Source organism: Oncorhynchus mykiss, chromosome 15 (genome assembly GCF_057628025.1).
Source record: "Oncorhynchus mykiss isolate SJ-2025 chromosome 15, ASM5762802v1, whole genome shotgun sequence".
Lineage (NCBI taxonomy): Eukaryota > Metazoa > Chordata > Actinopteri > Salmoniformes > Salmonidae > Oncorhynchus > Oncorhynchus mykiss.
Window position 1 is genome coordinate 16,932,952 of NC_143036.1, and position 14,236 is coordinate 16,947,187.

Consider the following 14,236-nt stretch of genomic DNA (forward strand, 5'->3'; position numbering starts at 1 on the left):
CAGGATTAAATGTCAGGAATTGTGAAAAACTGAGTTAAAATATATTTGGCTAAGGTGTATGTAAACTTCCAACTTCAACTGTAAGTGCACCACGTGACTGGAGTTTGTGTGGGGACGGACAGGGCGCGTTGGAGACCCACCTGGCTGGTGAGAGCGTGGGCAGCCTGTGTGTGTTTGAAGGACACACAGTTGCTGGGGTTGTACTGGGGCTTCTGACCCTTGAACTCCCTCTCAAACTTCTCCTTGTAGTGCACCTGATGTGTGTTATGTGTGTGTGTGTGTGTGTGTGTGTGAGAGGGAGAGTGAGAGACAGAGATATGTGAGTACACACAGCGACAGCAGAAGTGATGAGGCACACACACCATTACCCCCTTATCCTCCCATTTTTCTCCCCCTCAGCATTCCACCTCCCCCTCCTCCCCATTCAGCTCTCCGCCCAGCAGTCATGACAAAGCACATCTGTGGTGCTAAACCAGGGGACCCAGCAGGTCTGGGACCAGGCCAAGCATGAATGTCCTTTCATTAAACAGTGGCCGAAGGACAGAACACTAAAAACGACATGGCCCCGTCTCAATAAAATTGTCTCCTTCCCTTGTCTCATTAACAGTGGCAGAAGGGTATGTCAGAACAGTTTCGAGATGCATGGTTTTGTCGCAATACACTTAAACCATCTCTTTTCATTGTATCCTTTCCTTAGCTCCTTCCCTTTATGGTTGGAGACAAACTAATTATCCAGTCAATGGTACAATACCTGGTTATAAAATGTAAAACAGTAGTACACACACACCACACATACACCACACACACACACCACACACATATATATGGAATGTTTTATTATCTTACCAGGCTAGCGAGTTTGGAGGCCACTTTGGCATGCTCGATATCAGATCTTCCCAGGACATCATTGTAGATTTCATGCTTAGTTTTACTCCTATAGGACACCTGTGAACCAGAGGAACCAGAGAAACAAGGGCAAGCAGAGACACACTATGAAAGGGCTAACTTTGCTATTCAGTATGTATTCTCTCCGTGTTATGTTCATGGGCTTCTCCCTAAATGAAACAGACTGTGTGTATGAGAGAGAGATCCCAGCTAGGGACCAGGACTGGGACTGTCGATGTGGTGGTAGAGCAGTGGAGGTGTTGAATATTTGATGAGTGCTGCTACCCACACACACTGCCTCACCCACACAGCACAAGCAAAGTTGTGTGTCCCACTGTAAATGAACTGCTTAATAAAGCCTTCATAAACCCTTTATAAGAACTATAAAGATGTTTCAGACATTATTCACAAGCAGTTATCATATGCTATATAAAGGGTGGCAATAACGTTTATGGCAGAACACATGATGTAAGGTCCTTTTATCACCATTATGTAGTCGGACTTTGCTTAGATATGAATCGTTAACAGCTATCTAGTTCTGAATCTAAAGTTAATTTAGAGTGTGACACTCGTCTAATCTTGGGACTAGAGTGAGGTAAATCAACACCATGTCCAACACCTTTTCATAAAAAAAAACTAAAGACTGAAAAATAGAATATATATAGAGTTGAAGTCAGAAGTTTACATCCACCTTAGCCAAATACATTTAAACTCAGTTTTTCACAATTCCTGACATTTAATCAGAGTAAAAATTCCTTGTCTAGGTCAGTTAGGATCACCACTTTTTTTTAAGAATGTGAAATGTCAGAATAATAGTAGAGAGAATGATTTATTTCAGCTTGCATTTCTTTCATCACATTCCCAGTGGGTCAGAAGTTTACATTCACTCAATTAGTATTTGATAGCATTGCCTTGCCACAATAAGTTGGGTGAATTTTATCCCATTCCTCCTGACAGAGCTGGTGTAACTGAGTCAGGTGTGTAAGACCTCCTTGCTCACACACACTTTTTCAATTTTGTCCACAAATGTTCTATAGGCTTGAGGTCAGCACTTTGTGATGGCCACTCCAATACCATGACTTTGCTGTCCTTAAGCCATTTTGCCACAAATCTGGAAGTATGCTTGGGGTCATTGTCCATTTGGAAGACCCATTTGCGACCAAGCTTTAACTTCCTGACTGATGTCTTGAGATGTTGCTTCAATATATCCACATAATTTTCCTTCCCCATGATGCCATCTATTTTGTGAAGTGCACCAGTCCAGCAAAGCACCCCCACAAACATGATGCTGCCACCCCCTTTGCTTCATGGGTTGGGATGGTGTTCTTCGGCTTGCAAGCCTCCACCTTTTTCCTCCAAAATTATGGCCAAACAGGTCAATTTTTGTTTCATCAGACCAGAGGACATTTCTCCAAAAAGTACGATATCCGTCCTTGTGTAGTTGCAAACCGTAATCTGGCTTTTTTTAATGGCAGTTTTGGAGCAGTGGCTTCTTCCTTGCTGAGCGGCCTTTCAGGTTATGTCAATATAGGACTCGTTTTACTGTGGATATCGATACTTTTTTTACCCGTTTCCTCCAGCATCTTCACAAGGTCCTTTGCTGTTGTTCTGGGATTGATTTGTACTTTTTGCACAAAGTACGTTCATCTCTAGGAGACAGAACACGTCTCCTTCCTGAGCGGTATGACGGCTGCGTGGTCCCATGGTGTTTATACTTGCATACTATTGTTTGTACAGATGAACGTGGTACCTTCAGGCCTTTGGAAATTGCTCCCAAGGATGAACCAGACTTGTGGAGGTCTACAATCTTTGTTCTGGGGTCTTGGCTGATTTCTTTTGATTTTCCCATGATGTCAAGCAAAGAGGCACTGAGTTTGAAGGTAGGCCTTGAAATACATCCACAGGTACACCTCCAATTGACTCAAATTGTGTCAATTAGCCTATCAGAAGCTTCTAAAGCCATGACTTTTCTGGAATTTTCCAAGCTGTTTAAAGGCACAGTGAACTTAATGTATGTAAACTTCTGACCCAATGGAATTGTGATACAGTGAATTATAAGTGAAATAATCTGTCTGTAAACAATTGTTGGAAAAATTACCTGTGTCATGCACAAAGTAGATGTCCTAACCAACTTGCCAAAACTATAGTTTGTTAAACAAGAAATGTGTGGAGTGGTTGAAAAACTCCAACCTAAGTGTATGTAAACTTCCGACTTCAACTGTATATATTATATTGTATTTGCTGTAAATGCACTTCAGAAAAAGTTTGATTTGACATGAACTCACGTCGCTGGCCAGTTCAGTGGCCTGTTTGGCGTTCAGGATATCAGGTCTGTCCGCCAACGTGGTGAAATTGTGGTGTTCCTGTTTTCCTGTCCTGTAGTTGACCTGAAGGCAGGGAGGAGGGAAGGAAGTGTTAGGATTATTTGCAGAGCGATTCATTTTTTGCATTTCAGGGGCATTCATTCAATCATCATCATTTGTGTACTGTAACATTCTGTGTCCAAATGCAATGTCTCCTCACTGGTTGATATTTCTGTAACAGAGAGATGAAGCCTAGTGATAGATATTAGAACGATCAATGGGAACGATCAGTCGGATCCTTTGGCCCACTTTTCCCTGGGTGATGTTGATGCATACTGACAACTCTCAAATGAGCAACGTGGCCAGAGGGCCCTCAGAATCCATTATGGGATATTGGCACACAAAAATCCCTGACCTCAACCAAACATGCAGAATGTGGATAAAATCTGCATTTGTGTGCACTTAATTTTTCCATGGATTCATATCCATGTTGACTAAAACTTCAGACAAATGTATTTTATACAGCACAAGTGACAACAACTAGCTAGCCTAAACCAGAACATTTCCCATGATTGTAGCTTGTGTGACCTACAGCAGTATAATAGTTACCGCTGCTGCCTTAGAGTACATGTAAGCCAGGTTCGAATCTGGCCAACTCCCTTCTAACAAACCCTCCTCCTTACTGTCCTGTCTCTCTTATTCACTATTTCTTCATTTATAAACATAAAACAGTTTGTATCAGGGGAAATGCATTGTGGGTAATTACTTCACTCTGCTGTTTGTTGACTTCCATAGCGTGGGAGACCTCTGGTAAGGTCTCCATGGTGGTGTAAGTGGACTGGCCTTTCTCCGCGTTGTACTTCTCCTTGTACAGTTTCTGGAGAGGACGACAGACCAGAGAGAAGGGCAAGAAAAGCATTACTTATTCAACGTGCTGATTACACGAGACCCTGGAATGGATACATCACCCACCCACACACAGTACATGAGATTCCCATCTAAGCGTTAATCATTTAGCAGGAGGGTGAACGTTAACAATATGCAGCTAAAGAATAACCGCTCGTTATCCAGGTATGATACCTCTGGTATGAACCAGTCACAGGGCACTGAGAGGTGATGGGAAGAATAGATCAAGTGGGTTGTGTAGAAATACAAATCTGAATAATATGCTTAGTGTTTGCTGATCACCTCAAACCTCTGATCGGTGTTAGGGAGAGAGATACAGACAGAGACAGAGAGCGGACTGAGTCAGACCGAGACTGGGACAGAGAGAGACTGAGCCAGACCGAGACTGGGACAGAGAGAGACTGAGCCAGACAGAGACAGAGACAGAGACTGAGCCAGACCGAGACTGGGACAGAGAGTGGACTGAGCCAGACAGAGACAGAGAGAGACTGAGCCAGACAGAGACAGAGACAGAGACTGAGCCAATCAGAGAGAAACAGAGAGAAACAGAGACAGACAGTGGACTGAGACAGAGAGTGAGACAGAGAAAGACTGAGCCAATGAGAGAGAGACAGAGCCAGACTGAGCCAGACAGAGAGAGACAGAGACAGACTGAGCCCGACAGAGAGTGGACTGAGACAGACAGAGGGGGTGTGTCTGGGTCAGTGGGTCTGCCTGCAGAACAGTAGACATCACAGCTGTTCCCCTCAGCGTCACGCCTGGTTGGGCACCTTGATACCCACTCCCTTGTCCAATGCATTGGCACTGAAGAGTATTAGGGGTAAGGGATTGGTTGGGCTGTGAGTTCCACTCAAATTACAGGACATTCCACCTGGACTTCTGTATGAGCACTGATCCAGCACATAGTTATGCTATCCTCCTTTAGCAGGTGTCTCAGACCTGATGATATTCAGGTATATCATAGCATCAAGCTGGACACAAAAAAACAGACAGAAACATGGACTGCAGCTGTGGACCAGATACTGGCATGCTTACATCACTCTGGTGCTTTGCCACTTCTTTAGCAAATGCGGTCTCAATGGTCTGGGGCATCTGTGAGTACAGACTGTGGCCTGTGTCCTTCCTACCCTCTTCTTTGTAGCTTTTCTGAAACAAGAAGGGAACGTCATGGCACATACTGTTTAACAATATGTATTATAAACAACGCACCCACCCACCCAGTATACCTGGCTGTAGAGCTGGGAGAGCTCTTTGGCATGCTGGATCTCACTGGTCTGGGGCATGAGGGAGTACAGAGAGTTGCCCATCTCCCTTTTCCCAGCTTCTTTGTATTTCCTCTGAAAACAACAACAACATTGTGAACTCTTCGTGGCTCTGATGATCCTTCCTCTCAACTCCACCAAGAACCCATCTAGAAACAATCAGCTTGAGAAAAAACTCAGCATAGAAGCAACAACTGGAATATTTGAGCTATTTGATGCTGGCTGCAGTAGTTGATATGGTAAGTCTATGACTAACATAGAGCCATTCTGCAGGAGTGTGATTGAAGCTGCTGGTTTTTCATCACACAGTTAGTAGAACAACGCTGTGAGCCGCACCTGAGACATCTCTTGAGACATTTCTTTAGCAAACTTAGTCTCCATGGTTTCAGGCAGTAGTGCGTACAAGCAATTGGAATGTTCCTGGGTGTCACTTTTGTAATTTTGCTGAAAATAAAAAAGGATACCCCCCCAAAACCCAACCAGAATGTTTGAAAAATATATACCATTCTATGTATACTTGAAGTCGGAAGTTTACATCCACCTTAGCGAAATTCATTTAAACTCAGTTTTTCACAATTCTTGACATTTAATCAGAGTAAAAATGCCCTGTCTAAGGTCAGTTAGGATCACCACTTCATTTTAAGAATGAGAAATGTTAGAATAATAGAAGAGAGAATTATTTATTTTCAGCTTTTATTTCTTTCATCACATTCCCAGTGGGTCAGAAGTTTACATACACTCAATTAGTATTTGGTAGCATTGCCTTTAAATGGTTTAACTTGGGTCAAACGTTTCAGCCTTCCACAAGCTTCCCACAATAAGTTGGGTGAATTTTGTCCCATTCCTCCTGACAGAGCTGGTGTAACTGAGTCAGGTTTGTAGGTCTCCTTGCTCGCACACGCTTTTTCAGTTCTGCCCACAAATTTTCTATGGGATTGAGGTCAGAGCTTTGTGATGGCCACTCCAATACCTTGACTTTGCTGTCCTTAAGCCATAACTTTGGAAATATGCTTGGGGTCATTGTCCATTTGGAAGACCCATTTGCGACCAAGCTTTAACTGATGTCTTGAGAGGTTACTTCACTATATCCACATCATTTTCCTTCCTCATGTTGTCCCTCCTGCAGCAAAGCACCCCCACAACATGATGCTGCCATCCCCGTGCTTCACGGTTGGGATGGTGTTCTTCGGCTTGCAAGCCTCCACCTTTTTCCTCCAAACATAACAATGGTTATTATGGCCAAACAGTTCTATTTTTCTTACATCAGACCAGAGGACATTTCTCCAAAAAGTACTATCTTTGTCCCCATGTGCAGTTTTGCGCAGGTTTTGGAGCAGTGGCTTCTTCCTTGCTGAGTGGCCTTTCAGGTTATGTCAATATAGGACTCGTTTTACTGTGGATATAGATATTTTTGTACCTGCTTCCTCCAGCATCTTCACAAGGTCCTTTGCTGTTGTTCTGGGATTGACTTGCACTATTCGCACCAAAGTACGTTCATCTCTAGGAGACTGAATGCTTCTCCTTCCTGAGCGGTATGATGACTGTGTGGTCCCATGGTGTTTATACTTGCGTACTATTGTTTGTACAGATGAACGTGGTACCTTCAAGCATTTGGAAATTGCTCCCAAGGATGAACCAGACTTGTGGAGGTCTACAATTTTTGTTCTGGGGTCTTGGCTAATTTCTTTTGATTTTCCCATGATGTCAAGCAAAGAGACACTGAGTTTGAAGGTAGGCTTTGAAATACATCCACAGGCACACCTCCAATTGACTCAAATTATGTCAATTAGCCTATCAGAAGCTTCTAAAGCCATGACATAATTTTCTGGAATTTTCCAAGCTGTTTAAAGGCACAGTCAACTCAGTGTATGTAAACTTCTGACACACTGGAATTGCGATACAGTGAATTATAAGTGAAATAATCTGTCTGTAAACAATAGTTGGGAAAATGACTTGTGTCATGCACAAAGTAGATGTCCTAACCGACTTGCCAAAACTATAGTTTGTTAACAAGAAATTTGTGGAGTGGTTGAAAAACGAGTTTTAATGACGCCAAGCTAAGTGTATGTAGACTTCCGACTTCAACTGTATATCCTTTTCAAGAACACATACATTAAAATCTACAGTACATATCATCTGAAAATGCATATATTACACAGCATATATTTTCTTCATAAAATGTTTTGTAAAATATACCATGTATATATTTTCACACAAATAGAAATATAGAGTACATTTGATTTTTAAATGCATGTACAAAACGTATGCTGCATACACTCAGAGTCAAGACATATTGACACACGTGCGCGCCTAGTTTACCTCGCTCTGCATTTCTGAAATCTGTTTGGCAAACTCTATCTCCTTTGTCCCCGGCAGCTGAGAGAAAATGCTGCTGGATATCTCCTGTTTCCCTTTCTGTTTGTATTTATTCTGAAAGACACAACAAGTTCAGAACAAAACTGCCATTTTGATCTTGTATCAGTCCATTATCATAGCCTGTTGTACTACAGTAACATCCATCCATCCACCCACCTCACTCTGCAGTTCTGTCACTGTTTTAGCAAACTGAATCTCAGTGGTTTCTGGAAGCTGAGAGTACAGGCAGGTCAAACTCTCCTTTTTACCGCCTTCTTTGTACTTATTCTGGAGAAGAAGAGGTGTGTATATGCTTCAATTTCAATGAAAAATGATTAAGAAATGCTGTTTTATTGGGAATGCTAATTTCGTACAACTGAGGACACCTGAGACTGATAACATTGTTGACTTGTCTACCTCACTCTGTAACAGAGAAGCCTCTTTTGCGTGCTGGGTCTCCATAGTCTCTGGTAACAGGGCGTAGAGACAACTGGAGGCCTCTTTCTTCCCTGCTTCCTTATATTTAGTCTGCGACGCAATGAAAACAATCATGTTATTTCTGAATTGCCTTGTCAGCACACTAACTGTTATCAAATAGAGATGATATCTACCATATCTATTTATCAGCTGTGTTTCCCAACTCCGGTCCTCCAGTACCCCAACAGCACACATTTTTGTTGTAGCCCCAGACAAACTCACCTGATTCACCTAATTAAAGGTTTGATGAGTAGTTGACAAGTTGAATCAGGTGTGCTTGTCCTGTGCTACAACAAAAAAATGTGTACTGTTGGGGTTACTGGAGGACTGGAGTTGGTAAATACGGCCATACTCAAGTTCATTGGAACTTGCCGGAACATAACTTTTGTCTGTAATTATTATTGTTCAGTATACTTGAGACAGCAACTAAATAGAAAGGAAGTGGCAAAACAATCAAGAGCGTCCAAGTCTAACCTCACTCTGAAGTTCGGTCACAGCCTTCACAAACTGGGTCTGTTTGGTCTCTGGTAGTTGAGAGTAAATGCAGGTAGAGATACTCTTCTTACCTTCCTCTTTGTACTTGTTCTAGGACACCAATGGGAAGAAACCAAGAATTGGACTCAGTTTGACTTTTGGATTTAGACACTGGGGATCTGTAGAGTGTTGTTAGTCAGGTGTTATTGGGGGTGACTTAGAAATAATCAATAATATAATCAATAATAAAAACTTTCACTGTCACTAGTGTTAAGCCCAAGCTTTGGCTGTTTGTTCTTTACCTCGCTCTGGAGGTCAGAGACTTTGGCAGCAAACTGGGTCTCTGTAGTCTGGGGGAGCTGAGAGTACAGACTACTGGACTGGGTCAGTTTCACATTCTCCTTGTACTTGTTCTGGAAAGACAACAAATTGGAGCCCTCATTAAGTCCTAGGATGATATTTTCACTAAGCAAAGCATTTATTTAAAAATGAGTAAGTACGGTTAAAAACACCGCCTTTATGTGTATCTTAGAATTGGTGGAATATAGTATGAGGCAAATAGACCTTTACCTCACTCTGTAACAGAGAAGCCTCTTTGGCGTGCTGGGTCTCCAAAGTCTCTGGTAAGGTGGAGTAGAGAGAAGTGGAGGCCTCTTTCTTCCCTGCCTCCTTGTATTTAGACTAGAAGACAAAATACGACATGATATTATCTCACATAATAGGTCATGAGTCATTTCTTATATCAACATTGACATACAACTTATGAATTACAATGTGCTGAATAAAATGTTCCCTCTTTTCAACGACTTGCTAAATGCACTTCCCGGAATAAACATTGTCACTGTATCTTATCACCGTCTCCTTCACCACTTAAGAAGAGAGCGTAGAGAGACATGCTTATCAATAAGGCAGGTTGTCTACGTCTATTTAAGAGAGGAGATAGAGGAGACATCTGCTGTGATACCATGCAGGAGTGTGATGGAAGCTGCTGGTTTGTCATCACACAGTTAGTAGAACAACACTGTGAGCCGCACCTGAGATATTTCTTGAGACATTTCTTTAGCGAACTTGGTCCCCATGGTTTCAGGCAGTAGTGCGTACAAGCAATTGGACAGTTCCTGGGTGTCACTTTTGTAATTTTGCTGAAAGGTACAGAAAGTGTTGACAAAAATGAATAAAGTATTTTTGTCAGGTTTGAAAATCAAGATTAAACTGTTTCAGTTGGTAATGAGTGAATGCAAGGAGACACAAACAAATGATTCCTATAGTAACATGATCAAAATGAAGAACTACATGCACACACATTTTTTATTTGTGAGTGTTTCAGCTAGACATTAGAAGGAATATTTTACAACATAACTTTTATGGAACAGGTATAGATAGACATTCTACATTGACTAAACAAAATGAAACAGTAAAGTAATCTGAGCAACAACAACAAAAAAACTTTACCTCACTTCGGAATTCTGATTGCTGCTTGGCAAATTGTGTGTCCGCTGTTTCTGGCAGCAAGGAATACAGGCTGTTGGAAAGCTTCTGTTTACCATCCTCTTTGTATTTCACCTGAAAAACACATCTCTTTGATTTCTGTGGATCCAGGTAATGTGTCCTTTAAATGGATGTTTTTGTAAAAAGGCTTGTTGACATACATTTTTCATGATGCCTTACCTCACTATAAATATCACGCTGCTCTTTGGCTAGTTGGGTCTCTGTCGTTTCTGGAAGCAGGGAGTACAGAGAACTGGAGGACCCCTTTTTGCCACCTTGCTTGTATTTCAGCTAGAGAAGGAAAAACAACGTCTATGGTGATCATGATGATGACGATCAGAAAACATTTTTATTCTGAGGGATACTAGAGGATCTGAATAGATGAATATATCTATATAAGGCATAACGTCTTAATGTATGGAATACTGTATCAGTGTAATAAACTATACCTTAACCATATTTGTACACTACATATGAAAGTATACTGTCTATAAGTGTACATGTGACGGTAGATGTGTAAAAGTACACTGTTAATCTACCTCACTCTGTAGCAGAGAAGCCTCTTTGGCGTGCTGGGTCTCCAAAGTCTCTGGTAAGGTGGCATAGAGAGATATTTGCTTCTTTACTGCCTCTCTATACTTTTTCTAAAACACAAAGTTATGTTTTTTTTAGTTTCCAAGGTCTGCTACATCTTTACGTGCTTCCTAAAAGTTTCCCACTCAAATCTTGAAAAAGTCGGTTACATTTTACGTAGACCATCCGTCATGGACCATCCGTCATGACATAACAGACCATCCATCATGACATAACAGACCATACGTCATGACATAACAGATGTCTTAAACAATCATGACAGTTGGTGTCAGTTTATTAAAACGTACTTTACACTGTCATTACACAATACATTCGTTCGCTACGCCATTTAGCTGGTATAAACATCGTTGGGGTCATAACAGTGTAAAATCAGTTGTCGTAATCCGACACCAGCTGTCACGACTGTATTAATAATCTGTTGGGCAACATAAAACATGACGCTGTTGTTTCTCCCATGATGAAGGGTTCAAGTAGTGTCACCAAAGTCTGTTATCTAAAGTCTTACCTCACTCTGGAGTTGGGAAACGGCTTTCAAAAACTGCGTCTCCTTGGTCTCTGCTAGTTGAGAATAAACGCTTGTCGAAAGACTCCTTTTCCCATCTTCTTTATACTTGTTCTGATGGACATAAAAAAAAGCATTACACTTGTTCCTTTAGGTGATGTAACCAAATGATGACATGGATTGCATTGGTGCAAATAAGCTTAGTAGACAGAATCACAGTAAGATGATTTGAAGTGTTCTAGCTAGCTACCTCACTTTGGAGCTCTGTAAGCTCTCGGGCAAACTGGATCTCTATTGTGTCAGGAAGTTGAGAATACAAGGAAGTTGACATGTCCTTTTTGCCTCCCTCTTTATAGTTATTCTGTCAAAAAAGAAGGGTTAAGTACTGAATGTTGTAAAAACTCATTATCAGCCAGAAAAAGGCATGATGCAAAAAAAGCACTGGTAGCATATAGAGCACTCGAATACAGACCCCATGAATTATGTGTGTGTGTGACTCACCTTGCTCTGTAGCTGGGAGGCCTCTTTGGCGTGCTGGGTCTCCAAAGTCTCTGGTAAGGTGGAGTAGAGAGAAGTGGAGACCTGCTGCTTGCCTGCCTCCTTGTACTTGGCCTGCCGCCCACACACACACACACACATTCATTTGCCAATCTCAGTCAGTGGCAATTATTGACTGTCATTGGTGGTTGTTATCAGTTCCATACACATGGGCCTCGACTGTCCATCCTCCCTCTGAGTGTCTCCTCTTATCTCTCGACCTGCCTGTCTATAAACTGACCCCCACAGCCCAAGCCAATACCCTACCACCGACCTGCCTGTCTTTAAACAGACCCCACAGCCCAAGCCAATACCCTACCACCAAAATAGACCGTTCAACTTAGTCTCTGTTTAAAGTCTATGTTTTCATAAGGTCATAATTTATGGCTATATTTCTTCCCCTATCCAAACTTCACCATGACATTCAAATAGTCTACAACTCCTTTATTAACTGTTTGCAATGCAGTAGTTTTGACTTAGCTACAACCAGCACAGTAAAGGCTTTCAGAAGAAATCAAGAAGAGGAATAATTCCACACACAAGCTACCCAATCAAATCTAAAAGGTACATTTTTATATATATTTATTTTACCAAGATGGAGCAAGCTGTTACTGTTGGCCATGAAAAGCAAACGACATTTCAGGACAACAGCTTCGTTTGTGTGAGTGGAGTTGCTTTTTTTTTATCACACATTTTAAAACAACCCTGTGAGCCCCACCTGAGACATTTCTTGAGTCATTTCTTTAGCGAACTTGGTCTCCATGGTTTCAGGCAGTAGTGCGTACAAGGTATCGGGCAGTTCCTCAATGTATCTTTTGTACTTTAACTGGAAAAGTACAAAACATATCCCCAAAGGTTTAAGAGCAAGTCATTTTTGGTTTTGAGAAATTGACAGGTTGACATGGAAATACATGAAAGAAATTACTAAATAAATTCAGAATAGTAACTTTTTTTGTGACATTCGTAAAGAGAGGAAACAAATTCACAAGAACCTGACAACAACACACGCATAACATTTTTTTTTTTGCAAACGAGAATAAACAAGAAATAGTCAAATAGTTGATTTAGTGGTAAAACAGATGCTGTACCTCACTCTGTATTTCTGACATCTGTTTGGCAAACTGAGTGTCTGCTGTTTCCGGGAGTAGAGAATAAAGGCTTGAGGAAATGCCTTCTTTACCCTCCTTTTTATACTTCACCTAGAACGAAGTCATAATGCGTGTTTCATGTCCCTATTTCAATAGGCACATATACGAAAACTATATTTAAATGCTTCTGTCTAATCAATACATTTCATTGTTGATCAGTAAAATGGAGGACACGAGAGGAGGCAGAATCCACAGTATTTGGCTGTTGTGTTGGCATGACTATACTATTTTGTACCTCGCTCAGCATTTCAGAGTGCTCTTTGGCTAAATGAGTCTCTGCCGTCTCGGGGAGAACAGAGTAAAGAGAACTGGACATCTCCTTTTTCCCGGCATCCTTGTATTTGAGCTGGAATAGAGGAAGCAAAATCATTGATGTAGCATTTCTAGCTACAACACAATATTGAATATTGAATATTGATTTTAACGTGTGGGACTAAATGGGACTAAATGGCGAATCCTAACATCTACTGAAGTCAAATTTGCACTTAGTCTCCCATTGATGGGTTAGCTGACAACACCATGAAAATGATGAGCACGCTTTAAATGGGGCAGAAGTTCATATGTTGTGGTGATTCTGGATGATCAGATACAGTGGGGCAAAAAAGTATTTAGTCAGCCACCAATTGTGCAGGTTCTCCCACTTAAAAAGAGAGAGGCCTGTAATTTTCATCATAGGTACACGTCAACTATGACAGACAAAATTTGAAAAAAAATCCAGAAGTTCACATTGTAGGATTTTTAATGAATTTATTTGCAAATTATGGTGGAAAATATGTATCTGGTCACCTACAAACAAGCAAGATTTCTGGCTCTCACAGACCTGTAACTTCTTCTTTAAGAGGCTCCTCTGTCCTCCACTCGTTACCTGTATTAATGGCACCTGTTTGAACTTGTTATCAGTATAAAAGACACCTGTCCACAACCTCAAACAGTCACACTCCAAACTCCACTATAGCCAAGACCAAAGAGCTGTCAAAAGACACCAGAAACAAAATTGTAGACCTAAACCAGGCTGGGAAGACTGAATCTGCAATAGGTAAGCAGCTTGGTTTGAAGAAATCAACTGTGGGAGCAATTATTAGGAAATGGAAGACATACAAGACCACTGATAATCTCCCTTGATCTGGGGCTCCACGCAAGATCTCACCCCGTGGGGTCAAAATGATCACAAGAACGGTGAGCAAACATCCCAGAACCACACAGGGGGACCTAGTGGATGACCTGCAGAGAGCTGGGACCAAATTAACAAAGCCTACCATCAGCAAGGGCATTGAAGATGAAACGTGGCTGGATCTTTCAGCATGA

The 14,236-nt window shown here is 41.5% G+C and overlaps 1 protein-coding gene across 5 annotated transcripts in view; it reads right to left on the bottom strand.

The window, feature by feature from the left end:
• Positions 1 to 14,236, bottom strand: part of LOC110489705 (uncharacterized) — a 55,398-nt gene that overhangs the window by 11,692 nt on the left and 29,470 nt on the right. For 4 of the 5 annotated variants that reach the window (XM_036943892.2, XM_036943887.2, XM_036943898.2 and 1 more), the window contains 23 exons: positions 13,167 to 13,277; positions 12,872 to 12,982; positions 12,502 to 12,609; positions 11,748 to 11,858; positions 11,497 to 11,607; positions 11,250 to 11,360; positions 10,690 to 10,794; positions 10,331 to 10,441; positions 10,115 to 10,225; positions 9,697 to 9,804; positions 9,233 to 9,343; positions 8,965 to 9,075; positions 8,663 to 8,773; positions 8,129 to 8,239; positions 7,889 to 7,999; positions 7,676 to 7,786; positions 5,693 to 5,800; positions 5,321 to 5,431; positions 5,130 to 5,240; positions 3,955 to 4,065; positions 3,171 to 3,272; positions 847 to 945; positions 141 to 254 (listed from right to left, as the gene is read on the bottom strand). In XM_036943892.2, the coding sequence (XP_036799787.2) occupies positions 141 to 254; positions 847 to 945; positions 3,171 to 3,272; positions 3,955 to 4,065; positions 5,130 to 5,240; positions 5,321 to 5,431; positions 5,693 to 5,800; positions 7,676 to 7,786; positions 7,889 to 7,999; positions 8,129 to 8,239; positions 8,663 to 8,773; positions 8,965 to 9,075; positions 9,233 to 9,343; positions 9,697 to 9,804; positions 10,115 to 10,225; positions 10,331 to 10,441; positions 10,690 to 10,794; positions 11,250 to 11,360; positions 11,497 to 11,607; positions 11,748 to 11,858; positions 12,502 to 12,609; positions 12,872 to 12,982; positions 13,167 to 13,277 (2,520 nt within the window). The remainder of the gene's footprint in view (positions 1 to 140; positions 255 to 846; positions 946 to 3,170; positions 3,273 to 3,954; positions 4,066 to 5,129; positions 5,241 to 5,320; positions 5,432 to 5,692; positions 5,801 to 7,675; positions 7,787 to 7,888; positions 8,000 to 8,128; positions 8,240 to 8,662; positions 8,774 to 8,964; positions 9,076 to 9,232; positions 9,344 to 9,696; positions 9,805 to 10,114; positions 10,226 to 10,330; positions 10,442 to 10,689; positions 10,795 to 11,249; positions 11,361 to 11,496; positions 11,608 to 11,747; positions 11,859 to 12,501; positions 12,610 to 12,871; positions 12,983 to 13,166; positions 13,278 to 14,236) is intronic. The other variant, XM_036943889.2, reaches the window with a different exon arrangement.